This window comes from Argopecten irradians, chromosome 7 (genome assembly GCF_041381155.1).
Source record: "Argopecten irradians isolate NY chromosome 7, Ai_NY, whole genome shotgun sequence".
In the NCBI taxonomy this organism is placed as follows: Eukaryota; Metazoa; Mollusca; class Bivalvia; order Pectinida; family Pectinidae; genus Argopecten; species Argopecten irradians.
In genome coordinates this window covers 6233853-6261379 of record NC_091140.1, presented here as the reverse complement: position 1 = coordinate 6261379, position 27527 = coordinate 6233853, and the positions used below count along the sequence as shown (strand labels likewise).

General features: G+C 39.2%; 2 protein-coding genes across 11 annotated transcripts in view; one reads left to right on the top strand and one right to left on the bottom strand.

Annotated features, from left to right (window-relative positions):
• Positions 1-15626, bottom strand: part of LOC138327381 (low-density lipoprotein receptor-related protein 5-like protein) — a 37253-nt gene extending 21627 nt beyond the window's left edge. For 4 of the 7 annotated variants that reach the window (XR_011209036.1, XR_011209038.1, XR_011209039.1 and 1 more), the window contains exons 1-5: positions 15378-15624; positions 13960-14165; positions 13129-13276; positions 2470-2639; positions 979-1209 (exon numbers count right to left, since the gene is read on the bottom strand). Coding sequence is in view for 1 of the 7 variants with exons in the window: in XM_069273436.1 (XP_069129537.1) it covers positions 979-1209; positions 2470-2639; positions 13129-13276; positions 13960-14002 (592 nt within the window). In the remaining 6 variants the exon portion in view is untranslated. Of the gene's footprint in view, positions 1-978; positions 1210-2469; positions 2640-13128; positions 13277-13959; positions 14166-15377 lie in introns of all 7 variants that reach the window. The other 3 variants (XR_011209041.1, XM_069273436.1, XR_011209037.1) reach the window with 2 other exon arrangements.
• Positions 15627-16231: 605 nt separating this feature from the next.
• Positions 16232-26589, top strand: LOC138327380 (sodium/glucose cotransporter 4-like). 4 transcript variants are annotated; one of them, XM_069273435.1, is made up of 14 exons: positions 16232-16349; positions 17177-17248; positions 17991-18095; positions 18402-18457; positions 18712-18800; positions 19024-19129; positions 19353-19433; positions 19963-20177; positions 20607-20742; positions 22366-22473; positions 22834-23153; positions 23437-23658; positions 24596-24761; positions 24923-26589. In XM_069273435.1, the coding sequence occupies exons 4-14, from the start codon at positions 18424-18426 to the stop codon at positions 25135-25137; spliced, it is 1692 nt and encodes a 563-aa protein (XP_069129536.1). In that variant the 5' UTR covers positions 16232-16349; positions 17177-17248; positions 17991-18095; positions 18402-18423; the 3' UTR covers positions 25138-26589. The 4 variants fall into 4 exon arrangements, with proteins under 4 accessions (XP_069129536.1, XP_069129533.1, XP_069129532.1 ...); XM_069273432.1 differs by having other exon boundaries at positions 18398-18457; positions 18696-18800; XM_069273431.1 differs by having other exon boundaries at positions 16238-16345; positions 18398-18457; positions 18696-18800.
• Positions 26590-27527: the final 938 nt, after the last annotated feature.

Below are 27527 nucleotides of genomic sequence, written 5' to 3'. Positions count from 1 at the left end.
TACTGGGGAGTGGGGTAACACCTATATACTGGGGAGTGGGGTAACATACTGGGGAGTGGGGTAACACATATATACTGGGGAGTGGGGTAACACCTATATACTGGGGAGTGGGGTAACACCTATATACTGGGGAGTGGGGTAACACCTATATACTGGGGAGTGGGGTAACACCTATATACTGGGGAGTGGGGTAACACCTATATACTGGGGAGTGGGGTAACACCTATATACTGGGGGGGAGTGGGGTAACACTATATTAGGGGGGAGTGGGGTAACACCTATATACTGGGGAGTGGGGTAAACTATATACTAGGGGAGTGGGGATATGGGGAGTGGGGTACTGACCTATATACTGGGGAGTGGGGTAACACCTATATATACTGATATATAGATATATAGGAGGGGATATATGAGGAGTTGATATTTAGGAGTGGATATATGAGGAGTTGATATTTAGGAGTGGATATATGGGGAGTTGATATTAAGGAGGGGATATATGTATGAGGAGTTGATATTTAGGAGGGGATATATGTATGGGTGGAGTGGATATTTAGGAGGGGATATATGAGAAGTTGATATTTAGGAGTGGATATATGAGAAGTTGATATTTAGGAGTGGATATATGAGGAGTTGATATTTAGGAGTGGATATATGAGGAGTTGATATTTAGGAGGGGATATATGTATGAGGAGTTGATATTTAGGAGGGGATATATGGGGAGTGGATATTTAGGAGGGGATATATGAGGAGTTGATATTTAGGAGTGGATATATGAGAAGTTGATATTTAGGAGGGGATATATGGGGAGTTGATATTTAGGAGGGGATATATGGGGAGTTGATATTTAGGAGGGGATATATGGGGAGTTGATATTTTAGGAGGGGATATACGGGGAGTTGATATTTAGGAGTGTAAATTTTATGATGAATTTTATGATTTTTTTTCAAACTAGACACTGGAAACAACTTTGATTCTTACCATTACCAGCCTGGTAGAGAACTGTAATATTTCCCCCTTGTAATCCACACATGGCTATCTGATATCTAAGGATGTCTGTCCAGATGATGTTGTCCTTCACACTGTCATACGTAATGGCGATAACTCGGTCTACTGTCCCTGACTGAACCAACGACACGCTCGCAGTTTGTCTGTCCATCCTAGCGATATTATTCCCAAACGATATTAGGAAAAAATCATTCGGGGCTGGATCTGAAAGCATCAAACAGATCGGCTTCGAATATAAAAATATACATAGGATTTTGGTACATTTAATGAGCAATTAAACCAGATTGTGTTCATTCGGTCTATACATATTTATATACGTTAATAGTTCAATAAAGATCACTGTGATCAGATGTATGTAAGTAAACGTGTATTATTTTGTAAGAAGGTCATTATGACCCGAGGAAGCAAAGGAAAAAGAATAATAATTATACTTTTTAAAATCAACTAATATGGTAATTTATCACATAGCTAGCCATGTAAGATAGAGTTGTCCCATGAAAGACAGCTATGTAAGATAAATCTATCTTACATAGCTGTGACGTCACAATTGCCGAACAATCAGATGACGTCATATCAGCCAAAGTTGACGTCATTTTTCTTCTATTTCGATTGATTTGCCGGATTTATTTACCATTTCATTTGTTTAATTTGCATTTCAAACCCTTTTACCTAAGATTTCTTGTTTATATATATTAATATAAACCAAACTTTGATGAGCTTTTTCGAATGGCGTTCTTATTTTTAAAATCGATCAATTATTTAAGAAGTTAAGATTTTGTCACAAAATGGCTGCCTCACCTTTCGTGCAAGTAACTCGACAAGCAATGTGAGAAAATAACTCTTTCATATGTAAATTATGTAGGATAGAACTATACCCCCCTCGGGTACAGAATTTTGGGTCAGAAACCTCGGCAAGCCTCGGTTCTGACCCAAAATTCTGTACCCGAGGGTGGAATAGTTCTATCCTACATATGTACATATGAAAGAGTCATATAATATAACACCATCTTTCGACAATAAACCTATATTATTGTCACCGGGGGTCACTCTTTCTGAAAATCAAAAATCACCATCGATTGCTGATTCTTGATATGGTTAAGCCTAAAATGTTCTCATCCATGATAAATAAACTAGCACACAGAAGATAGAGGAAATCAAACGAAACGCCAATATAAATCAATTTTACGATTAAAACTTCTTTTAAGACAATTTGTGCATTCGCATCACTTTCCTAACGTTTGAAAGCATCAAACAGACTTCTATCACATTTCTATCACAGAAACACAGATAAATCAAATGGATACACCTCAAAGATAGTATACAAATATCAAACTATCTTAGATGCGGGTTTTATAGAGGACATGGAACATATACTAATTATTGGCTGAGTGATGTCTTTCTTATACACGAAGACCAATGTCCTGATTCCGTATGTTTGCTAATTTTAGATGTCACATAACTTACCTACAGAACAAGTCAAGTGAGACAGAGTGCTATTTGCACAAGCAGTAGCATTATTACTGCTCGTAGGGCAATCAGCAAGAGTCTGTTCCGTGCCGGTACAATCAAACTTGTGGTTTACCAGGGAGGAAAATGTAAATCCGTTATTGCTTTCACGTGCAACGGCGCCGTTACTGGAAAGAAATTATAATACATATATGTGCATATTTAGAAAAATAAACTTATTTTATAGTTAACAACGACGAATAACCAAATCGCGTGCTTGTCTCTCCTAAACTGTGATCTGACACATTCTATCTACATTTAGATTTAGATAAATGTTTAGATATTTATGTCTTCTTTTAGTCGATAGTGAAAATTGTTGCCAAAAGTACATGACTGAAAAAGCATTGGTAATAAGTACAACCTGAAGTCTATTTTCTTCGGTAAATTGATGAATCTTAAATACTTATACACTTTAGTATAAAAAACCTAATAAAATTTATATCGAGAGGTCATTTATGTATTACAAACCTTTAGAGTTTTGAGTTAATTTCACATTAATATTAGTATACTGTCGAATTTCCAAAGCAGCAGCAAATACGGTCACAATATTTGCATCTTACAATATATGGTACATGTAAAAGAAAGCTGAGGAAACAAATATCAAATTTGAATGAAATATACCTTTTGGCGAGCGGAGGTCAATTCCACTTTCTGAAAGAAAGGGGCATCCTCGATATTCCAGGAGTGTAGAGATCGAAAGCGGTCGGAACCCCTGGAGTATCGAGGATGACAAAGGGGCAGACTGCCTTGAAAATCTTACAATATATTGTGTCTGCACGGTTAGGATTACTGCCGTGCCTTATATATTCATTATTTGAAGTAATTCGTATCCTCTTGATACGCTTGTAAGGATCCCTCGTTACACGGAACATATCATTGATATTATTTCACTGAGCCACATTGTCCCTTTATGTTTGATGCGATAACATTCATATGTTCTTAACATTAGGGAGGCTGAAGTTGGTTTCGAGTTCCGAGTTCCGAGTTCCGTTTAAGAATTTTGTAATCCATTGTTCCATCCATTGTAGCGAAATTTGAACATTTTACAAATGTTCTCTCTTGTGATTTGTCTTTTTTTCATTTTTTTTTTGTAATTCCAAAGAACATCTATTTCCGTTTATGTAAAACGGAACTCGGAACCAGTTCCGAGTTCCGTTTAAGGAATTTTTTTATCAATTTAGATAAAATCATTCTATATGCCTAAGACATATGAGAAATGTTGCCTGCTGTATTTTTCATGGATTACTAGTGATTAATCCATTTTAATTTAGTTTTCGATCAACTCCCAGTTTCACGTTCCGTTTAAGTACTATTAAGTTTAAGAACTATTTCTAATATGTCTTAGGCATATAGAATGATTTTATCTACAATGATAGAGAATTTTCTTAAACGGAACTCGGAACTCGGAACCAACTTCAGCCTCCCTTAACATTATAGGTCACATATATCACTTAATTGGTGTTGAACAAATTCAATACGTTGCTTGTGAGCACGACTGAATGCGATATTTACTATGCATACCGATGCAATGACACAACACTTATCAAAATCTAAACGATTCGACAACAAAAACAAACTTAGTTTGTATATTCTTCTATGTCACGGTATACCGTTTCACACTATATGGCCTACACTGAAGACAGCATGATGATGAACAAAAGCAATGACACGTGTGGAGGACACAAACATTTGTCATTCTGTCCTTGACAACAAGATGACGAAGATTAAGAAAATTGCAATGTATATACATATATGGTCTGTTGGAGTAAATTCGATTTATAGTCTTCCTGGTTGCCAGCCCGCGCTAGTGATGAAAGCTCTGAGTTCAGTTCACAGATTATGATATTTAAAAATAAGAGTTCTATAAAATGAATAGATATCACTCCGTACGACACCTACCCTGAATATCCCGTCACACGACACTTACCCTGTATATTCCGCCATACGACACCTACCCTGTACATCCCTTCATACGACAACTACCCTGAATATCCCGTCACACGACACTTACCCTGTATATTCCGTCATACGACACCTACCATGTACATCCCTTCATACGACACCTACCCTGAATATCCCGTCACACGACACTTACCCTGTATATTCCGCCATAGGACAGCTACCCTGTACATCCCTTCATACGACACCTACCCTGAATATCCCGTCACACGACACTTACCCTGTACATCCCTTCATACGACACCTACCATGTATATCCCGTCATACGACACCTACCCTGTACATCCCCGATACGACACTTACCCTGTACATCCAGCCAAACAACACTTTCTGTGTATATCCCCATACGACATCTACCCTGTACATCCTGCTATACGACATTTACCCTGTATATCCCGCTATACGACACTTACCCTGTATTATCCGCCATACGACACTTATCCTGTACATCCCGCCATACGACACATACCCTGTATATCCCGCCATACGACACTTGAAATGTATATTCCGCCATACAACACTTACCCTGTATGTCCAACATATGACACTTACCCTGAGTATCCCGTCATACGACAGTTACCCTGTCTATCCCGCAATACGACATATACCCTGTATATTCCGCCATAAGACACTTACCCTGTGTATCCCGCCATACGACAATTACCCTGTATGTCCCGTCACACGACACTTACCATGTATATCTCGCCATACGACACTTACCCTGTATATCCCGCCATACGACAATTACCCTCTGTATCCCACTATACGACAAATACCCTGTCTATCCCACCATACGACACTTACCCTGTATGTCCCGTCATACGACACTTACTCTATATATCCCGCCATACGACGCTTACCCTGTGTATCCCGCCATACGAGACATTCCCTGTATATCCCGCCATATGACAAATACCCTGTATATCCCGCCATACGACACTTACCCTGTATATCCCGCCATACGACACTTACCCTCTGTATCCCACCATACGAGACATACCCTGTATATCCCGCCATACCACAATTACCCTGTGTATCCCGCCATACTACACTGACTCTGTATATCCCGACATACGACACATACCATGTATATGCCACCATACGACAAATACCCTTTATATCCCGCCATACGATATTTACCCTGTATATCCCGCCATACGACACAAACCCTGTGTATCCCGCCATACGACACATACCCTGTATATCCCGTCATGCGACACATACCCTGTGTATCCCGCCATATGAAAAATACCCTGTATATCCCACCATACGACACTTACCCTGTTTATCCAGCCAAACGACACATACCCTTTGTATCCCGCCATACGACACTTACCCTGTGTATCCTACCATACAACACCTACCCGGTGTATACCGCCATACGACACTTACTCTGTACATCCCGCCAAACAACACTTTCTGTGTATATCCCCCATACGACATCTACCCTGTACATCCTGCCATACGACATTTACCCTGTATATCCCGCTATACGACACTTACCCTGTGTATCCCGCGATACGACACTTATCCTGTACATCCCGCCATACGACACATACCCTGTATATCCCGCCATACGCCACTTGAAATGTATATTCCGCCATACAACACTTACCCTGTATGTCCCCCATATGACACTTACCCTGAGTATCCCGTCATACGACAGTTACCCTGTCTATCCCGCAATACGACATATACCCTGTATATTCCGCCATACGACACTTACCCTGTGTATCCCGCCATACGACAATTACCCTGTATGTCCCGTCACACGACACTTACCATGTATATCTCGCCATACGACACTTACCCTGTGTATCCCGCAATACGACACATACTCAGTATATCCCGCCATACGACACTTACCCTGTATATCCCGCCATACGACACTAACCCTGTATATCCGCAACCATACCTTTATCCACCATAGACAATACCTACTTATCCTCTGTATCCCACTATACGACAAATACCCTTTATATCCCGCCATACGACACTTACCCTGTATATCCCGCCATACGACAATTACCCTCTGTATCCCACTATACGACAAAAACCCCGTCTATCCCACCATACGACACTTACCCTGTATGTCCCGTCATACGACACTTACTCTATATATCCCGCCATACGACGCTTACCCTGTGTATCCAGCCATACGAGGCATTCCCTATATATCCCGCCATATAGACACTTACCCTCTGTGTCCCACCATACGAGACATACCCTGTATATCCCGCCATACGACACTTACCCTGTGTATCCCGCCATACGACACTTACCCTGTATGTCCCGCCATACGACACTTACCCTGTGTATCCCGCGATACGACACTTATCCTGTACATCCCGCCATACGACACTTACCCTGTATATCCCGCCATACGACACATACCCTGTATATCCACTTGAAATGTATATCCCGCCATACGACACTTACCCTGTGTATCCCGCCATACGACACATACCCTGTATGTCCCGCCATACGACACTTACCCTGTGTATCCCGCCATACGACACTTACCCTGTACATCCCGCCATACGACACATACCCTGTATATCCCGCCATACGACAATTACCCTGTATGTCCCGTACATACGACACTTACCCTGCATATCTCGCCATACGACACTTACCCTGTGTATCCCGCATACGACACATGTATACTCAACATATATCCCGCCATACGACACTTACCCTGTATATCCCGCCATACCACTACGACAACCCGTTACTCATACGACACTTACCATGTATATCCCGCCATACGACACTTACCCTGTGTATCCCGCAATACGACACATACCCTGTATATCCCGCCATACGACAAATACCCTGTATATCCCGCCATACGACACTTACCCTGTATATCCACCATACGACAATACCCTGTTATATCCCGCCATACGACACTTACCCTGTATATCCCGCCATACGACACTTACCCTGTTATCCCGCATACGACATACCTTGTATCCACTATACCCCCTGTATATCCCGCCATACGACACTTACCCTGTATATCCCGCCATACGACACATTACCCTCTGTATCCCACATACGACAATACCCTGTATATCCCGCCATACGACACTTACCCTGTATTCCCGCCATACGACACTTACCCTGTATATCCCGCCATACGACACATACCCTGTATATCCCGCCATACGACACTTACCCTGTGTATCCCGCCATACGACACTTACCCTGTTATCCCGCCATACGAACACTACCCTGTATATCCCGCCATACGACACTTACCCTCTGTATCCCACCATACGAGACATACCCTGTATATCCCGCCATACGACACTTACCCTGTGTATCCCGCCATACGACGCATACCCTGTGTATCCCGCCATATGAAAAATACCCTTTGTATCCCGCCATACGACACTTACCCTGTGTATCCTACCATACAACACCTTCCCGGTGTATACCCGCCATACGACACTTACTCTGTACATCCCGCCAAACAACACTTTCTGTGTATATCCCCCATACGACATCTACCCTGTACATCCCGCCATACGACACTTACCCTGTATATCCCGCCATACGACACATACCCTGTATATCCCGCCATACGACACTTACCCTGTGCATCCCGCCATACGACACATACCCTGTATATCCCGCCATACGCCACTTGAAATGTATATTCCGCCATACGACACTTACCCTGTATGTCCCCCATATGACACTTACCCTGAGTATCCCGTCATACGACAGTTACCCTGTCTATCCCACAATACGACATATACCCTGTATATTCCGCCATACGACACTTACCCTGTGTATCCCGCCATACGACAATTACCCTGTATGTCCCGTCACACGACACTTACCATGTATATCTCGCCATACGACACTTACCCTGTGTATCCCGCAATACGGCACATACTCAGTATATCCCGCCATACGACACTTACCCTGTATATCCCGCCATACGACACTTACCCTGTATATCCAACCATACGACAAATACCCTGTTTATCCCGCCATACGACACTTACCCTGTGTATCCCGCCATATAACACTTACCCTGTATATCACGCCATACGACACTTACCCTCTGTATCCCACTATACGACAAATACCCTTTATATCCCGCCATACGACACTTACCCTGTATATCCCGCCATACGACAATTACCCTCTGTATCCCACTATACGACAGATACCCTGTCTATCCCACCATACGACACTTAATCTGTATGTCCCGTCATACGACACTTACTCTATATATCCCGCCATACGACGCTTACCCTGTGTATCCCGCCATACGAGACATTCCCTGCATATCCCGCCATATGACAAATACCCTGTATATCCCGCCATACGACACTTACCCTGTATATCCCGCCATACGACACTTACCCTCTGTATCCCACCATACGAGACATACCCTGTATATTCCGCCATACGACACTTACCCTGTGTATCCCGCCATACGACACTGACTCTGTATATCCCGACATACGACACATACCATGTATATCCCACCATATGACACATACCCTTTATATCTCGCCATACGATATTTACCCTGTATATCCCGCCATACGACACATAACCTGTGTATCCCGCCATACGACACATACCCTGTATATCCCATCATATGACTAATACCCTTAATATCCCGCCATATGACACTTACCCTGTATATCCCGCCATACGACACATACCCTGTGTATCCCGCCATACGACACATACCCTGTATATCCGTCCATACGACACCTACCCTTTATATCCCGCCATACGATACTTACCCTGTTTATCCCGTCATACGACACTTACCCTGTGCATCCCGCCATACCACACATACCCTGTAAATCCCGTCATGCGACACATACCCTGTGTATCCCGCCATATGAAAAATACCCTGTATATCCCACCATACGACACCTACCCTGTATATCCCACCATACGACACTTACCCTGTGTATCCAGCCAAACGACACATACCCTTTGTATCCCGTCATACGACACTTACCCTGTGTATCCTACCATACAACACCTACCCTGTGTATCCCGCCATACGATACCTACCCTGTGTATCCAGCAATACTACACTTACCCTTTATATCCCATCATACGACACCTACCCTGTGTATCCCGCCATACGACACTTACCCTGTATATCCCGCCATACGACACCTACCCTGTATATCCCACCATACGAAACCTACCCTGTGTATCCTGCCATACGACACTTACCCTGTATATCCCACCATACGACAATTACCCTGTTTATCCTGCCATACAACACATACCCTGTGTATCCCGCCATACGACACCTACCCTATGTATCCTGCCATACGACACTTACCCTGTATATCCCACAATACGACACTTACCCTGTTTATCCCGCCATACGACACTTACCCTGTTTATCCTGCCATACGACACATACCCTGTGTATCCAGCCAAACGACACTTACCCATTATATCCCAACATACGACACCTACCCTGTGTATCCCGCCATACAACACTTACCCTGTATATCCCACCATATGACACCTACCCAGTGTATCCAGCCATACGACACTTACCCATTATATCCTGCCATACGACACCTACCCTGTTTATCCCGCCATACGACACTTACCCTGTATATCCCACCATACGACACCTTCCCTGCATATCCCACTATACGACACCTACCCTGTGTATCCTGCCATACGACACTTACCCTGTATATCCCACAATACGACACTTACCCTGTGTATCCTGCCATACGACACTTACCCTGTATATCCCACCATACGACACCTTCCCTGTATATACCACCATACGACACCTAACCTGTGTATCCTGCCATACGACACTTACCCTGTATATCCCACAATACGACACATACCCTGTGCATCCCGCCATACGACACATACCCTGTTTATCCTGCCATACGACACATACCCTGTTTATCCTGCCATACGACACGTACCCTGCCATACGACACTTACCCTGTGTATCCCACCATACGACACTTACCCTGTATATCCCGCCATACGACACATACCCTGTGTATCCCGCCATACGACACTTACCCTGTTTATCCTGCCATACGACACATACCCTGTGTATCCCACCATACGACACTTACCGTGTATATCCCACAATATGACACTTACCCTGTGTATCCTGCCATACGACACATACCCTGTGTATCCCACCATACGACACATACCCTGTGTATCCCGCCATACGACACTTACCCTGTTTATCCTACCATACGACACTTACCCTGTCTATCCCACCATACGACACTTACCCTGTGCATCCCGCCATACGACACATACCCTGTTTATCCTGCCATACGACACATACCCTGTGTATCCCGCCATACGACACATACCCTGTATATCCCACCATACAACACTTACCCTGTATATCCCACCATACGACACTTACCCTGTTTATCCTGCCATACGACACATACTCTGTGTATCCCACCATGCGACACTTACCCTGTATATCCCACCATACAACACTTACCCTGTATATCCAACCATACAACACTTACCCTGTGCATCCCACTATACGACAAATACCCTTTATATCCCGCCATACGACACTTACCCTGTATATCCCACCATACAACACTTACCCTGTGTATCCTGCCATACGACACATACCCTGTTTATCCTGCCATACGACACATACCCTGTGTATCTCACTATACGACAAATACCCTTTATATCCCGCCATACGACACATATCCTGTGTATCCCACCATACAACACTTACCCTGTGTATCCTGCCATACGACACATACCCTGTTTATCCTGCCATACGAAACATACCCTGTGTATCCAGCCATACGACACTTACCCATTATATCCCAACATACGACACCTACCCTGTGTATCCCGCCATACAACACTTACCCTGTATATCCCACCATACGACAATTACCCTGTTTATCCTGCCATACGACACATACCCTGTGTATCCCGCCATACGACACCTACCCTGTGTATCCTGCCATACGACACTTACCCTGTATATCCCACAATACGACACTTACCCTGTTTATCCCGCCATACGACACTTACCCTGTTTATCCTGCCATACGACACATACCCTGTGTATCCAGCCAAACGACACTTACCCATTATATCCCAACATACGACACCTACCCTGTGTATCCCGCCATACAACACTTACCCTGTATATCCCACCATACGACACCTACCCAGTGTATCCAGCTATACGACACTTACCCATTATATCCTGCCATACGACACCTACCCTGTTTATCCCGCCATACGACACTTATCCTGTATATCCCACCATACGACACCTTCCCTGTATATCCCACTATACGACACCTACCCTGTGTATCCTGCCATACGACACTTACCCTGTATATCCCACAATACGACACTTACCCTGTGTATCCTGCCATACGACACTTACCCTGTATATCCCACCATACGACACCTTCCCTGTATATACCACCATACGACACCTAACCTGTGTATCCTGCCATACGACACTTACCCTGTATATCCGATAATACGACACATACCCTGTGCATCCCGCCATACGACACATACCCTGTTTATCCTGCCATACGACACATACCCTGTTTATCCTGCCATACGACACTTACCCTGTGTATCCCACCATACGACACTTACCCTGTATATCCCGCCATACGACACATACCCTGTGTATCCCGCCATACGACACTTACCCTGTTTATCCTGCCATACGACACATACCCTGTGTATCCCACCATACGACACTTACCGTGTATATCCCACAATTTGACACTTACCCTGTGTATCCTGCCATACGACACATATCCTGTGTATCCCACCATACGACACATACCCTGTGTATCCCGCCATACGACACTTACCCTGTGTATCCTACCATACGACACTTACCCTGTATATCCCACCATACGACACTTACCCTGTTTATCCTGCCATACGACACATACCCTGTGTATCCCGCCTTACGACACATACCCTGTATATCCCACCATACAACACTTACCCTGTATATCCCACCATAGGACACTTACCCTGTTTATCCTGCCATACGTCACATACCCTGTGTATCCCACCATACGACACTTACCCTGTGCATCCCACTATACGACAAATACCCTTTATATCCCGCCATACGACACTTACCCTGTATATCCCACCACACAACACTTACCCTGTGTATCCTGCCATACGACACATACCCTGTTTATCCTGCCATACGACACATAACCTGTGTATCCCACTATACGACAAATACCCTTTATATCCCGCCATACGACACATACCCTGTGTATCCCACCATACAACACTTACCCTGTGTATCCTGCCATACGACACATACCCTGTTTATCCTGCCATACGACACATACCCTGTGTATCCCACTATACGACAAATACCCTTTATATCCCGCCATACGACACATACCCTGTTTATCCTGCCATACGACACATACCCTGTGTATCCAGCCATACGACACTTACCCATTATATCCCAACATACGACACCTACCCTGTGTATTCCGCCATACAACACTTAGCCTGTATATCCCAACATACGACACTTACCCTGTTTATCTTGCCATACGACACTTACCCTGTGTATCCCACCATACGACACTTACCCTGTGTATCCCACCATACGACACTTACCCTGTGTATCCTGCCATACGACATATCACCGTCGCGTCGTTATTGTCCCATCCATCCGTACAGAGATTGAACCATATTGACCCGTTATAAATTTGTATGTTTCCTTCGTGAGGTCTTTCTCCGTCCATAAATACATAATATTCTGCACCTGAAATAAGAAGATAAATTGAACCAAATATTATCTCACTGGTAGTCAGCAAAACAGACATGCCACACAAACGTAAAACTGACTGAATAGGCTACAGACATCCTTATGGGAGGAAGGTAACCGTGGTACATATATGGAAAAGGAGGAGTCTTGTTACTTTGGTATATGGACACGAATGTGTTAATAAATAAACAATGTTAACTATCAAAGCTTGGTGCGTCCGCACAAAATTTAATAGTTGGTGAGATATTATTCATTTATTTCATTGAGGACAATGAGGACGAAGCCCGAGTCCACTATCACATTGATAGTACAGTAGACCCTCGATAATCCGGACACAAATCGTCAAGATGAGTTTACACGTATTGCTTCTAATTATCATTCTCTGCAGACATTTTTTAAATAACTGTTTAATAAATATTTTGTCAAGTTGTTAAACTTAGAATATTTGCGTTAATACGAAATTCGTTAAGAAAAGGTTTTTCCAGAATCATGTATAACCAATAAATAATACAAAATGACTTACATTGTAATAATATTTAATAAATTATACTACAAGTACAAAACTTTTATTAAATCAATGCTCAAAACTAAAATGAAATATTCGCCGAGAACGACAATTGAGAGTTAAAATGCGGAACCCATCTTCAACATCTACATGACGTACAGTAAATCGTCCGTACCTGTTAGGGTTAGGATTCCACACAGAACAATCGTCCACTCCATTGTCAAAACTGGCGAAATCCGGACTCCCACCTTAGTGCTGTAGTTATAGTCTCTATACTATCTTATATTCTATTTATGCTCAATGAACCGATTTATTCTTCCGGGATCTGCAGCAAATAGAGTTGTATGCTTCACAATGGAGCTAACTTGCCTCCTTGCCAGACTATAAGTAAAGGTGTCTAATAGGTTTAGTAAAGTAGATTGACGATTAATGATATTTATATTACTATATATACAAATTCAATGTTACTTTATGATTAGCAATACATGTGATGTATTTCATATAACATTGAGTATGGCACAATGCCATTGGAATTTGTCTTAATGTGCAAACTTTTTTTCAAAGGTTAAGAATTGTACAATACGCATTGTCAATATACACTGAAGCAACATAATTTTGACAGTAGTTTCACACAAAATTTCGTCAGCAACCACAAAAGCATTCGAATTTCGGCAAGTGCTGTACATTTCATTTTTGTAAAATTCTGCTTTGCTTTTAGTTTATATTGTCGACGCGATGTTGGCCCGTATATCTCTGTAACTTTTCTTACGTTGCTTTGGAGTAATTAACTTTCCTTTCTGATAACAAGCGACTGATAAATCGCAGAATTTGTTATCTGGACACCTGAAATTGACATTTTGGTGGTATCTCGTTACCGTTGTGATCGGATATGGTCATGGAAAGATTACGGAGAAGAAGCATGCATATCACGTATTTCAAAGAAAGAAACTCTTGAAAATTGCGCTCAAAGCACGGAAAAATATTTATTCTAATACATTATGGGACAGGTGATCCGAATATTGTGAGTAAGCGAATGGAGGTTACCTGCTTAGGTTTAATGCCACCTGTGTCCCATCAGACTGCCGAGTGTTATCAAAAAGGAATGTTAATTACTCAAAAGCAACGTTAGAAAAGTGACAGACGTATACGGCCAACAAAATGTTGACAAAATAAAATAAAAACAAAACAGAATTTGACATAAAATGTACATTTAGCAAAAATCGACTGCTATTGAGGTTAACTACATTGCATAAAACAACATTAGATACATATACAAACGATGATGCCATGCTATTTCAGAGATAATATCCGCGCCTTCATGTATGTTATATATATAGACCATACTCATTTATATATTATTAATATATAATGTATTTAAGGTAAGTATATAAAAGGGTAAATGAGACATTCTACTGAAATGGATGACTTTGTTTTACAGAGCTATATCTTTAAAATTAAAGGTTGTATCTGGGTGATTTCTACGGTATATTATGCTTAAAAGAAAGCAGGTAAAGAACTAGATATAAAGATAAACTAAATTTTGTTAATCATTTCATAAATTTTTTTATCATTTTGTATTATATAAATACATACCTGAAATAAAGAGCGATAGAGAAATATCCTCCGCCCATTCTCTAACGTTTAGTAGACTGATCTTTGAACTTCCGCGTTCCTGTGTGGACTTGCTGTTATTATTTTCCTAGCTAATCCAATTGTTTTTCCTGAATTCCTGCCAAGTGTTGTACGTGACTGGTATATTAACTTGTTTTCCAGACCAACCCTTACCAAGTCATTGAAGACTGAAATTCTAGATATATGGATTAGATTCACAAATAACAATTATTAAAAACACTTAGGTTTTACACATGTGGCGTGTTTGTCACTTTTACAACAACACAGTGTACATCTACGCCTTAGATTGCGTTTATAAATGTTCGTATATTGTCTATTTTTATACTATTTAGTATATTTAATATAAGGGCATATACACCGGTGATGGCCGTTTACAGTGTAAATTGAACATGTGTTTTGTGAGGTAAAACACCCGAGGTTCGAAAATACTTAGAACCAGTGTGGATGTAACTTGCATATAATTAGAGTACATCAGTATTTGATCAGCCTGAATTCTAGCGGGAAATACAAATATATACAGACCAATTTCTACATTATTTGAATAGCAAATAAAATAACACATGCAAATTCATGCAGGTGTTCCGTAACATAAAGATATAAAAGATATTTCATAGGTTATAAATGGTATACTCCTGAGTTATATCACGCAAAAACCTTTCAATGATATCAAAATTATTTAATATATCTATTTAATGTTTAAAAAAAAACGTAAAACACATTTCGATAGGTATATTATCTTCCACGATTCCACATTGTGTCTCTCTCTCTGTTCATTTTATCGTTGACGACCTGTACTAGCCTTATCTCCCACTATCAGTGCCTATAACGGTTTTGTATGTCTGTACAGTGTCATGGCTGAGTACTTAGGATGGGAGGACTATTTAACTATAGCCATATATTTCGTGCTAGTCATTGGTGTTGGGATCTGGGTAAGTGAGTATACTGAACCAAACCTGTTACACCTTAAATGGTTTTCAGTGAGGGTGTTGATATGGCGTATACACATATATGTCACTCGAATGCAAGCAGGGGCTCCATCATGCCTTACGATACATCCAGGTCATTATATATGTAGGGCGTGTAACACACTGCGATTAAAATTGCACATACAATGAAATATGCAATGCCTTTGACGAAAATACAAGCAATTGGAATAGAAACAGAGTGTTTTGAAAGTTTGGTCAAAAACTTCTCCAACATCTCATAGTAGCAAAATGTAAAAAAAAAAAAAAAACCCTTATAAATGATCTGATAACGATTAAATAGTACGTGTTGTCAAATCGCTCGTACCACATGGACAAGTATATGTATTAATGTACATAAGTCTACAGAATTTAGTCACGGAACAACTAACGAGTCTCTACATCGGCAGCCTGTCATATTATGTACACCTGGTACATTTGTCAGATTCTCTACAGATCAGTAGTATGACAATAGTGTTAAATATCACAGAAGGAAGGGGTGTCAATCTAAACACACCTTCAATGTATTAGCTGACCCTAAAGGCCATATACCGGTCACTACCATACATACCCTGCTAATCCACAAACTGTCAGGCTGTCCTTGTTACAAGTCTCCTATGGTATATTATTATTATTAAACGACTGTCATGAAAATAAAATTAGTTAATTGCTTACTAGTGCTATTTTCCTATTCACTGTGATATATTTTGTATCGCAAAGGTTTGATAACTGTTGTACTTATTTTCCTGCAAAGCTCGTGATTTTGTTGATATTTTCGTGCTATTTCCTATATTGCAGTCGACGTGCCGTTCTAACAAAGGGAGCGCTCATGGCTACTTTTTGGCGGGAAAGAACATTCATTGGATACCAGTATGTATCTAATGGCTTAAAAGGTGTACAATTAAAGATTGACCCCCGAGAATTTGTGCTAAAATATTGCGGTCCTCAAAGATATTTCCTGTTTCCTTGTCTACTTTACCTTGGTCATAAAATTGATGATATTTTGGTTTGACATACCAGAAGATATATATATCCTTTAACAACTTAAACGTCAAGTTACTTATTGAATTGATATCAACACAAAACTCATGAATTGTATTTTACCACATTTGAAAATAAAATATACTCGTGGAGAAGAAATGTTGAGCGTAAATACACGAGAACACAACTTTAAAGCTGCACAACCTATTCATACCGAAGTTTTAATTATTGATTAATTGATGCACTTTTCCTCTGCTGCATGTTCGGGTTCAGAATACAAGACCTCGTCACCATCAATATACACATAAAAGAGAAAGCTTCTTTTCCAATGTACAAACCGACCGCAGTGGACATTTGCATAGGTTGCATAAGAGTCAGAGTGATATCCGTTAGAAATAGTTTATGTTCGACATAAACAACCAGATTCCAATGCACGTTTAGACTTTGTCCTTTAAATTAATACTGATACTAATGTTCTCAGAAGGTGTTTAAATAGTTCGTTAGAAATCGCATACAAACGATCAAAAAGATTTTATTCTAAGTCATATGCAATCTAACTCATGTAGTTTGTTCATTACACGAATTAAAGCCCTTGAAATCATGATAATATAATATGCCAATAAATTTCTAGGTTGGTGCCTCAATATTCGCCAGTAACATTGGAGCCCCTATGTTTATCGGTATAGCTGGATCCGCGGCCGCCTCTGGGATAGCTGTCATCATCTACGAGTGGATCGTAAGTATCTTTTATTCGATAGCTTAATAAGAAAACTTTTTGTTTCCTTATAACTATAAAGCTGTGCGTTATTGTTTATGTTAAAATAACTTGAACGCAATAATCTTCGTATTTTATCGAACTACTTTTTTCAAAAAACTAACCTTCGTATAGTAACATGCACTCTCATAAGACAAGGCCAGTTTTGTGTTTCGTAAGAATATATAAATACTTTTTGTTTGATACACGTCTTTGTTGTTTTAATACATTTCATTTAAAACTGTAAATCATCTTGATTTGATATATGTATAGCTATTTCTCAGGCAGTTTACTTCCTCGTTCTACTGGGATGGATATTTGTACCAGTTTACACGTCATGTGGGGTATGTAAAAACTATTATACAAATAAAACATACTCGAGGTACGCATTCTTGCAGTTTGAACTGTTGTCGTTCTTGCAAAATTCATAGTTTGGAGGATTCTGTATGATTGCATCAGATAAGTTACATATGTGTTATTAACAGCAATTAAATATCCCATTTAAAAAGAGACCTTTCATGAATGTAACTGCTATGGTGTCACAATGTCTTTATCTTCTGTTGGTTTCTGTTTTGATGTAAGGCTTTCACTACACCAGGCTACTTGAGGAAAAGATACGGAGGAAAAAGGATACGGATTTACTCGTCAATATTTGCTCTCATTGGATTCGTCCTGTTCAATATCTCAGTATGTACACAGGAAATAATAAGTCGTCTGTTTGATTTCTTTACATTAATATACCATTAGACCAATTTATCATTATCTAGAAGAATATTTCATTTTTTATTTCCTAAGATGCAATTTTAGCACTTTTGAAACAAATGTTATTTCCACTGTCACGATATTTTACTTTAAGATTAAGAAGATATATCTGTAAAGTTTGTTATGATATATTAGGTTTTAATTACAGATTGAGATCTACTCTGGTGGGGTGTTCCTGAAGCAGTTGCTAGGCTGGAATATGTACCTGTGTGTCGTGATCATCCTACTTGTAACAGCAGTTTACACTATCATAGGTAAACAATCATACCCCAATAGCTATAATAGATATCGTACATATTGTTCACCTTTCACAGTGTTCCCCTATCCTCCGATTATTCTTTGTGGTTTCCATACATGAGACGAACTGTTAGCAAAACTGTTACCCTTATGTACTGACAATAAAGAGTCAATATTGAAATAAACAGTTACTTATACGAACAACTGCTCATTACACTTGTCTTTCATGTCTAATTCCAGGTGGCCTGACGTCAGTGATCTACACCGATACCCTCCAAACAGTTGTTCTCATTGCAGGTTCCGTAGTGTTATTTGTATTGTGTAAGTCATTTGCTATCCATAATCTTGGACTTTGCTTCTCCACAACGGAACCTATAAGATAAAGTACAAAAGTACTACATCGATCTAACTACAATCAATGGTGTGGATTGTGACTCGCATACATTTTCATTAATATGTCCCTAATGTGGCACTGTTTTATATTAAAACACTAATAAAATACCTACGAGAAGGTTTCATATTTTGATTACCTTCTGGAATGTCCAATGCAAATTCTAGCTTAAACCTTCGACGCTGAAAATGCGATAATAAATGAAAATCAAGTAGAAATAATAGTTTACAGAGCTTGTGACATGCAATTGTTTCTTGACCATTTACGCGTTCAATACCAATCCACATGTTGTTACGACGTTCTGTAAGTGACAACATCTAATAGATAGTGTGTAATGAATATGAAATACAACATTTACAGTGTAGATAAGTACTAACCCGATTATGATGCGAGATCCAAATAATAAATTTTGAATGAGAATATGTATTTGAATGAGACCGAATCCATTCCTGTTTACAGCGTACATGGAGGTAGGAGGTTGGGGTGGTCTACAGGACAAATACATGAGTTCCGCCGCCAATGAAACGCTACTCAATACCTCATATTACGGGTGTGGACTGCCGCGTGAGGACGCCTTCACTATCCTACGTCATCCCGTCACGGGGGATATCCCCTGGACAGGGTCTATATTCGGGTTGTCTACCCTTGGCCTGTACGTCTGGTGTCATGACCAGGTAACGACATGGGCTTACGTGGCCCTTGGTTGAGTGAAATTGGGTATTCTGAATGAGAGTCATACCTATCTATAACGGACACCAAAGGAATTAAGAAATGTCCTTTATATACTTGTGTCCTTTATAATGAAATAAATTTTATACATGTATGGGAGGCGTTACATGAACATAGCTGTTAATAGGACGTTAATTAATCAATCAATTAAACAAACAAACAAACAAACATGTATGGTTTATTTCTCTAAGCGGAGATGATTAGTCTGTTCTCTATAGAAAGGTGCCATTTAAAACAATTGTCATAGAGGTGCCTTAAATAGCAGGATTGACTGCATAATAGTGTAAAATTATTCATAGCAAAGTAAGTATAAAGGAAATAAAGGTAAAGGTGGTTTTCAACATTAAAATGAGTCATATCACTTCCGATTTCAGTTGATCGTACAAAGATGTCTAGCCGCCAAGTCAATATCACACGCCAAGGCGGGATCTTTACTTGGAGCTTGTCTTAAGATAATGCCCTTCTTTTTATACCTGATACCTGGCATGGTGAGCAGAATTTTATATCCAGGTATACATGCACTCCAAAATACAATAGCATATGGTGCAAAAGGACGATAAATACCTGTAACACGAAATTATATATTTAAAATTGTGTTAGCGTTATACTATGCGACTTTATTTTCATTACAATTATATATTGTTTCCATAGTTACAATTCCTGTTTTAAATAATATCTATATAGGGATTGGATTTCGTTTTTATGTTAACCATGCTTGTATAGAGCAATTCCTCTAAGAAAATATTCTATGGGGCGCGTTAGCGCCCCATATTGAATATATTCTTAGAGGAATTGCTCCATACAAGCATGGTTAACATAAAAACGAAATCCAATCCGTATATTTACACTCACACGACTTTTCATTTATATTTTATGCAATAAAATCGTCATTTGAAAGTGACGTAATTACTCAATAAAAGTCGGTCAAAAGTGGGAGGAGCTTACTCAATTGAACAGCGAATGATGACGCTTCACGTAAGGTAGAATTCTTTATCCGCGACGACAAAAAAGTTCAATGTTTTAGTGTAAAATAAACATGATAAACAAAGTAAATTTCAGAGATAATTTTATCTAATCAGATCAGAACTTTAAATAGGTATTCAATTTTGCTAAAAGTTCATATATAGCGTTATAACATAAAGTAATTGTTCTCGGCCACATGTGTGAACTCGGTGAGCGTTATTGTGCTGCGAGGCGAGGCTGACGCACGCTTACACACCGGAGTTTTCCGAAGTTGTCAAAACACCAGTGTTCAAGTAGCTAAATTTGTTTGAGATTGTCGTCTGACTTGACGATATTACATCCTTCGGAGCCATGTGATTATATAATCTATGCTTAGATCCATCGCCATCTATAGATGGAATAACTTCACTTGTGTTCGATGGATACAATGTATTTGTGGTGACGCGTAACTGTCAACACGTGGATTACTAGCGGTGCATGTTTTACACATGATTAAATTCTCGAAGAACAAAGACAAGAGAATATGTTTATAACTGACCTAGCTCTGTCAGAAGGTCTCACGCCCGTCAACCCCAAAGACTCGATCGTAGGACACAGACACAGAGGTAATGTTTACATTTGAAATCCATCATTTTTAACAAAAATGAAAGCACTGCACGTCGCCCCGGTCGGGATATTTTTCCTGTTTCTTTACACAATTGTTAATTTTAAATATGTTTGTATCATATACAAATATAAAAAATATATATATTGTTTACATTTTTCCAAAATTCTATGAAAAACAACAATATACACGTATTGCGTAATGTTGCGTCAAAATGTAAACAAAAAAGTAGCCCCTGTCCGTTGCATAGAAATTTTCATACGCAAGTTCAAAGTTCAATGTTACCATGCAGTTATGGTAAACAAAATCGGCTAGTACATACGTATAGTGATCAAGCCTAGCAAGTGTAAATATAAAGTAATGTATCGATGATAATGGCTTTACGGCAGAATAATAAATCAAATAACATTACCAATTACGTATCTTTTCGTGAAGCATGACTTGTGAAAACTAGATAAAACCAGACAGTTCCTCATGAATACTTCTAACAAGCACTATGTAAACAGCAAAACAGGTCTTATATAATTGGAAAGATAACTCTATGTGATTACAATGATATGTTACAGATGAAGTAGCGTGTGCAGATCCAGAAACATGTAGTAGAGTATGTGATAATCCTGCTGGTTGCTCTAACATGGCCTATCCCCTGATGGTTTTACGATTTCTACCTTCGGGTAAGCGTAATAATCACTTTCGTCCAAATATCCTTCACATGAAAACGAAATTAAAGGGTTTTTTACGCATACAGACATACATGTACATTATTGCGTAATGAAATTGCATCTAGAAGCTTAAATTTGCATATGTTGTCGTACAAGTATGGGAGCAAAATAACCAATTCAGTTTGTCAATTGCACAGGGATATCTCAATCCTTGTGTACGTTTTAGTAAGGCTTAGTAAGACTTCGTGTCTCGTGTAGAACAGGCAAAAGTTTACACTTGGTTGAGATATCCCTGTCCATTTAGTAGGTTAATGTAATATTTTACTATTCTTTGTAAATTAAAAACTTAATCTGAGTCATATATATATCAAGGACTCCGTGGACTAATGCTAGCAGCCCTTGTAGCTGCCCTGATGAGTTCTATGACGTCAATCCTGAACAGCGCTAGTTCCATTGTGACACTAGACATCTGGCGTGTCGCCAGGAAGCGTGCCTCGGAGCTTGAGTTGATGATAGTGGGGAGGGTCACGGTGCTGGTATTGGTAGCCACCAGTATTCTGTGGTTACCCATCCTAGAGAAGGTCCAGGGAGGAATGTTCTGGTTCTATATGCAGTCGATACGGTCCTATCTCATACCGCCTTGGTGCATGCTATTCATGTTAGGAGTTTTCTGGAAGAGGACAACAGAAGCGGTAGATACAGAACATATCATATCTTATATTGAATAAAATTAAAGTATTGAATAAAAGTACTATGTAGACCATATTGGTGGTTGAGAAAATATCAGTTTACATTTACACAATTTGATATTAAGATATATTTTCTTAAATCTGTTATGGCACAGGAAGTCATTCGCCTTTTAAAAGAATTCTGGTACTTTTTGAATGATAAAAAAACACCTTGGCAGGTTTTTCTAATACCGAATACAATTTGGTATACTACCCTAAAACATTTTTTGTTTTGTTTTTATTTCAGGGTGGATTTTGGGGACTGATTTTGAGTCTTGTAGTGGGTGTCGTTCGGATGGTTTTGGATTTTACGTATACTACACCCCTGTGCGGAAGTGGGGAGACTGACGAGCGCCCTTCAATAATTGCTAAAGTCGACTTCCTTCACTTCGCAATAATTTTAGCCGCATTCACAACGATATGCATGGTTGTCATTAGCCTTTTTACAGAACAGCGTCCGGAGAGAAAGGTAATTACGTAGAACAGATATAACAAATGCTCTACTTGGTTTTCAGCGATACGATGTGTATACATTACATCAAAATAACCAACGTGGTAATAACAAAGTTCTATGTTACTCGTATGAAACATATACATTGCAGGCGAAAGTTTTAACTCTCACGTTTCAATTTATTTAAGGCTTAACTTCTCTTGTAAAAATATAATTTATGTTATGGAGATACAATTCAATCTCGCTTGAAATAAGCATTTTCGTTGTTGTACAATTTACGTTATCAGACGATAAAGGAAAACTATGGCATCACCGTCTGTAACGTCGCTTCTGATTAGCTGAGATAACGGCGTAATGATTTCAGAGAAAAAAGAGTCCCAAAATAAATTTAGAAATTTGAAGAGATTGGCTGTAGTGAATTGAATTCTAAGGATTGATTTTAATAGTTTTTTTATGTAATAGATATATTGAAAAAACTTAGTGTACTCTCTAAATAAACCGTTTTTTGTATCATATCTCCATAAAATAAAAGTATATTCAAGTTAATCCTTGAATAATTCAAAATCCACAGTGAACCTTCATAAACCACCCTCTATTTACGATGAGATTACACCCTGAATCTTGTGCTGTACCCCCATAACATAAAATACATATCCAAGTTAATCCTTAGTTATAAATCAGTCTTAATTCTAAATGTCGTAAATAAATTAATTCCTTGCTTTGTTGTTTCAGCCAATTAGATACACTGTTACAAACGGCGACGCAAATATTTACGATATGTTATGATAACATATTTTGTAGTTAAATGGAAATGTTTGTTACGAGCACGATTCAAGTATGTAATGGTGGTCCTCGGCAGTAAAAAATCATATTTAGTACGATTTGTTGTAATACAGATATTCTTATAATTACTTTGTTCTAATACAAATATCCTTACTTATATCTTCCGTATTAGCTAAGACGTGTCACGTGGTGGACCCGTCACGATAAACATCTACCAGACCCCGATACTGATGACGAAGAGGTCGAAGGGGACAGAAACCAGGATGTTATTGGGACTATGATTAGTCCAAACTTAACAGACGTTAATAAGTTTGAAATACAACTACCGGAAGTTAAAGGTACATAAATCTCAACTTTAACTTACATATATATTGGATATTAAAAGATATTTTGATACATCATTCGTGATAAAATGATACCTCCAATGTATCACCTTTCACATTATGTTTGTAATGGCTGAGCATGTTATGACATTCTTCTGTTGTATTTCTGCTTCCAGCTCCTTCAAACAGATTTAAGACTGCGTGTATGACATGGGTATGTGGAACGACTGGCGACACTGTCAAACAGAGTGCCTGGGAAGTAGGAGATGACCAGAGACAGCGAGAGAGGGACCAGTCACTTTCTGAAAATCCTTTCTGGAAACGTGTTTTAGACATTTCAGCAGTGATCACTATCATAATTACAACAGTTCTTATTGGGTATTTCAATTAGACTATAATCACCAAAATTATCAAGCTATGTATATATGTAACAACGTAAATCCCTCCGTTTATTTTTGGAGCACCCGCCTATATGATGGTACAACGAAGTCAGATACACTCCACAAGGAATTACTGGGTTTAGTGTCTAAGGCATCCAACAACCAACTCTACCAACACAAACTAACTACAATTTATATACAAACATGCACATACGACCATACTCAGTGAACAATTAATTTAACTCTTACCATGTACACCCAGCCCCCCAAGAATGTACTGAGACTTGATGTTGTCTAATGATGTGGTGCGGCAATATTCCTCTACTCATCGAAAATATTTCAAGATGAAGGGTACATGTATATTTCAGTTCAAGACTTTCAGAAGTTGTCTTATGGTTCGAAGTCGGACATTATATTGACATTTAGAGTATAATATACATGTTTATGTACATGTATTATATATTAAAAGTTTTCATGATCTGGACCATAATAAGACCAGCCAGTAATACATCCGTAGGTATGAGCGAGTATTGCAAAAGGGAGGAAACTCGTATAAATGTTGTCATAACTATACATAATGATTCCATACAAATGGAGCGTTAGTATATACTTTTGAGGTAACAAATATAAAAATATCGGGTAACCGTCTCATATCCTTTCGGCCAAATAGTCCGAAAGCCCGTTAGTCCGAAGGCGCAATAGTCCGAAATCCCGATAATCGAAGGCCCGACAGATAATGCAACTTGAATGTACAAATATCATTATGCGAATAATTCGTTTCGAAAAAAAAACATTCGTTTAGTACATATGTATCAATTATGAACCTTTGATGAAGTCCATATAATGTTATAACGCCTTAGTTGAATTAAATAATGACCTAGGATGTAGCCTGAGGTCATTATTTTCTATAAGGTATGAAGTTAATTTGAAAAATAATTTTCCTATTTAAGTATTCTTTACAGGAAGACCGATGGCTACAGGACGTAACCCTGAAGAACTTTTTTCAACGTTTTGATAATGATGTCACAGAAGGTATATTGACTCGAAGTTTCTAAAAATGGAAACTTTAAGTCGATATAAAGATTATCGAATCTCACGTGACCATGTACATGTATTAACCAAAGAAAAAACAGCAATCAATATACCTTTTGTTATGTCATTACCCACAAGTTGAGATTTTCAGGGTGACATCCTGTAGCCATCGTTCTTCCTGCAATGTAATGAACATGTAAATCAAATCATTCTTTTTGCATTAATCAAAGGAACAACATATCTGATATAGAAATTGAGAACCTTTGATTGGTTCCACAATTAATAAATATAGCGACGTTTACAAGTATATGAATAAAAGTCAGTTTTTCGGTAAGATTTGATGTTATATATAGATCATCCATTCATAGAGCAATACTAATCCTAATACAATCAAATAACACTGCACATAAGATATACATTAAAGCTTGTATGTTTGTCAGATAATTCATTGAATGTATGCTTATGAGATATATTATACAATGTGAGACATTATCTTTCTTTGTATGCCTTTTTATTTTTATGTAAGTTTGATCATGGGGAAATAACAACTTGTCGTTCATAAAGATTGGCTAATCAATTACTTTAAAGCAGTATTAAAATAGATATTCATCGAAACCTATCGAAAACATACCAAGCTATGTAAGTAATGCGGATAAAAACAACGGTATAACTAGCAATAATTACTGATTTTCGGACTAACGGGCCTTCGGACTATTGGGCCGTAGGGATATAAGAGTTTCATAAACATCCCGAATCATTTTGAAATATTCAAAGTCAAAGAAATATTAACATATTTGTATCGAAACCATTTTTACCGGGTACTTTGTATGTGATGGCAGTCGAACTTCCGATTGCGATGATCATTAAATATAACTAGGTCAAAGTTGAGCACGTGCACGCAAAACACGAGATTGAGGTGAAAAGTATTATGGATTGTCTAGTTGGACAGCACCAATCTCTCCCAGGGTGCATTGCGGTCCCCACAAGTTCACCTCTGTAAAAAAGGGCCCTACGAAATTTCAAGATTCTCGAAAAACGTATTTCGGACGCATACTAAATTCTTTGATAGTACATATTGTAAGTTTCCTTTTGTATCATTTTCCTGTAAACGACAATTGTCAATTCTGACATTATATTATTTGATCATCCAATATTAAACGAAAGAATAATGGATTCTTTTGCGGATACTCTTGATTTACTTGTAGGTAAATAGTCATGATTTGCATACGACGTCCACCGTTTCAAAAACAATCGCTGTGACGTCATGTATAAGGAGGCGTATTAAACAATCGTCATGATGTAACTTTCTGTGACTCGAGGTCAACAGACGGCCAGTCCATTAGCCGTTGACAGAGTTGAAAGTGGGGAC